At 40.1% G+C, this 3,525-nt stretch overlaps 1 protein-coding gene across 2 annotated transcripts in view; it reads left to right on the top strand.

Annotated features, from left to right (window-relative positions):
- Positions 1-1,452: 1,452 nt before the first annotated feature.
- Positions 1,453-3,525, top strand: part of LOC108754172 (protein kinase C-like) — a 17,337-nt gene continuing 15,264 nt past the window's right edge. For both annotated transcript variants that reach the window (XM_018496293.1, XM_018496292.1), the window contains exon 1: positions 1,453-2,758. In XM_018496293.1, coding sequence (XP_018351795.1) covers positions 2,420-2,758 — 339 coding nt within the window. In that variant the 5' untranslated portion in view covers positions 1,453-2,419. The remainder of the gene's footprint in view (positions 2,759-3,525) is intronic.

Below are 3,525 nucleotides of genomic sequence, written 5' to 3'. Positions count from 1 at the left end.
ATGATATAGTGCAACCATAAAATCGTTACGTATTACAAGTTATTTACTAACAGTTGAGCACGTAGTTAACGGCGCGAAAAAATCTGTATACTGAAACGCGATTATGCTTTATAAAGAATTAGAAATTATCTATAAACAATTAGAAATTATCAGTGAGAATAATTAACCCTTCCTATCAACCATCTATAAATGTATGAGCATTTATCGAAGCGTATTTCGCTGACTAAATTCTTGTGTACTTATTTTATATTCGTTATATAATATATTGACATTGACATGCGATTGAGATGAAACAGGAATTATCACTTTCAATGAGACGTTTATGAGTAAAATTATTTATTTCAAAGTTTTTGTATTGTAATTTGGTAGCTTTTATTAGCACGAATTCACTTTACATCATTCATTTTCAACTTTACGATTTTATCGACAGTTTTACAAAATAGACGTGATACCTAGTTTCTCATATTGCAATAGATTGATATAAGCGTTACACGAATAATGTCTAGATGACTTTCTCTCTAGCATTAACGCATAATGCTTAGAACATAAGGGAATCTAATCAATCAAAATTCTTCTTTTCCACGGAATGGGAGGAAAGGAAAGATTCTGAAGTTTATCGCACATAAAATGCGTAACAGAGCATAAGCATAACGTAAGACCGCTGGACCAATGAGCATTCAGCATAATGTCGCTGTATTGATTTGCATAAAATGCTCATTGGTTCAACGGTCTTATGTTATGCTTATGTTTTGTTGTGCATTTTATATGCGACAGGCTTGATAGCCATTCTACAATAAGCCATTAGTCATAAATCAGAAGTTAGAAGTTGGAAATTAACGACTGTGATTGGTCAATTTCCAGCTTCTAACTTTTAATTTATGACTAATGGTCTAGGGTATCCATACAAATTTGCATAGCTGCATAAACGTATGCATAAAGAAAATTATCCAATCACATTTCTCCTATAAATACGCACGTAAAATGTGATTGGATAATTTTCTTTATGCATACATTTATGCGGCTATGCAAGTTTGTGTGAATATATCCTTATTGTAGAATGCGTGTGAAGGCTGCAACACAAACTTTGCATAATGCATAGAGTATAAGGGAATCAACCAATCGAAATTCTTTGTTTCCATGGAATGGGAGGAAAGGAAAGATTGGGTGCATTTAATACTACGATCGCTCACTGAGTGCTCAGTGAGCTCTTGTATCTGATTGGCCATTCCAAGATATTCCATTAGATCTACAGGTATAGACCAAACAGATACAAGTCACAAGAGTGCAAGTTCACTGAGCGCTAAGTGAGCAGTCGTGCTTCTGGATGCACCTTTATAACTTTGAGAAAAACTTTCGAACAGACCAACTCTGACAATACGGGCATTAATGACTAAAAACGAAATCGAACAAACTTCTCCATCATCTCATGAAGAAACCGTCGGTACAGTCGGTAGTCGGTACAGTATTAAGCCCATCTCCCGAAACTGTCTGTGGTAGGCCTGGAATGCAGTCGATGTTCGTTAAGTGCGGAACGTAAATAAGCAATCGAACGGTCCTCGATTCCATTCGGGTCAGTACAAGATATCCTAGGACAAGCGAAGAATCGCTCGTTTCACCCATCCCATGGATACGTCTACGTTATTTCGCGACTGCCGTTAGTACGGGTAGCACCGCGCGCGCAGTTCGCCCAATTAACGTGTCGCCGATTTTCTCGAAACAGTGACAGGGGATACGAGGAAGGAGTAGTACACGCAGGAAGAGAGGAATGGGTATCAGGGGGACAAGAAGAAGACGAGGGCAGGCCCTGTACTCGTGTCCCGCACTCGTCTTCCTCGGCACGTCGTCTTCATCGTCGCTGTCGTCAGACCGTCGTACCGTCGTGCTGCGATCAGGAAGGGAAGAAGCGGCGAACAGGCCGCGCTGCACGTTCCTGTTATGCACGCAAAGCAAGCGCCCAGCGGAGTGTTCATAATTCCACCGCGTTCGTTAGTACCCGTGGTGGAGGAGGAAAGGGAAAGGACAACCTGGGCTACCTGGGCGACGAGGAGGAGGAGGTGGAGGAGGCATAGGCGTAGGAGAACGTTTGACACTGTGGTAGTGGGAGAGCGCCCGGATGGATTGAGGCGCAGGAGAGGGTAAAAAGCGTGGGCGCGCGATTTTCTATATATGCGCGTTCACCACGAGAGCCCAGACTGCCGAGAGGTGATACCTGTTTAGTTCGATCTGTCGAAGAATACAGGCATCCATCCTGCAAATCAACCAATTACTGCCTCTTTCTCTCTCTCTCTCTCTCTCTCTCTTACTCTCTCTTTCTCTCGCTTTCTATATCTATCTCTTTTTCTCTCTCTCTTTCTGCCTCTGCCTCTGCCTCTGCAGATCATACGAGATCGTCTGTCGATTTCGTTCAAAAATCGTCACAATGTTCTCGGGCAAGGTGCAGATTGAAATCTGCGAAGCCAGAAGTTTACGCGCGACTGACAAACAGAAGCAATTTTGGAAGGAAAATGAGGAACCCTCACTGGATCCGTACGTGCAATTGCACGTGGATGAGATTAAATTGGCCCGTACTAGCACCAAGCTGAGGACCTCGGATCCAGTGTGGCATGAAATCTTCACCCACAAAGTACGGAAGGCGACCGAACTAGGTCTCACCATCTTCCACGACGCGGTGTTACCGCCGGATTATTTCATCGCCAATTGTGTCATTCCGTTCACTCTACTTATCAAAAATCTACACGATGGGATCAGCGACTTCTGGGTAAGTTTCGCTGTACGCTGACTCCCCGTTTGTATTCTTGATCCTCTGACGAGAACCTGAACCTGAACCACGCGCGTGCATGTGCGTCGTGTTGCACGCGTGTGTTGACAGGTCATATTAACCCTCATCGGGAATATGGAGTACCAGAGCGTTTAAAAATCGCGCAGGATTTGTAGAAATCGGAGAGTGAGGGGACTGAATGTGGAAGGGGAAAAAAGTTAAATGTTCAATATATACTTTTCCCTATCTAGCGTCGTCAGTTTGTGTGAAAAAGCTGTAGTGATGATCCGTTTTTTTCCATATTCCATATATAGAATGTAATATTCTATACATAGAATATATTGTATTCTATAAATATCGTGCACTATCTTTCGTGCAATTTGGAAAAAATATGCTTACTTGGGAATGTCTTAATACATCTTTTTTTTATTCACATGTACGATTTTAATTATTTATTTCTTTAGTTCTTTTATTTTTATCTGTATGAGTACTGAATATAATAATTTTTTTTAGTAAAATCATGCAATTTAAAAATAAATATTATGTTTGCCCGGGAATGTTTTTACACATTTTTTAAATTCAAATATATATATACCTTAACTGTTTATTCCTTTAATTCTTTTATTTCTACATTAAGTATAATCAATAATAATTCAAAGAAAAGTGTTTTTGTGATTATTCAAATGATAAATTCATTTTTGTTTATTGTTAAATATTATTTACAATTTATATACACATATACTTGTGTGTGTGTGTGTGTGTGTGTG

This window comes from Trachymyrmex septentrionalis, unplaced genomic scaffold (genome assembly GCF_001594115.1).
Source record: "Trachymyrmex septentrionalis isolate Tsep2-gDNA-1 unplaced genomic scaffold, Tsep1.0 scaffold77, whole genome shotgun sequence".
NCBI lineage: Eukaryota > Metazoa > Arthropoda > Insecta > Hymenoptera > Formicidae > Trachymyrmex > Trachymyrmex septentrionalis.
Note: the sequence above shows the minus strand (reverse complement) of the source record. Positions and strands in the feature narration are given on the sequence as shown.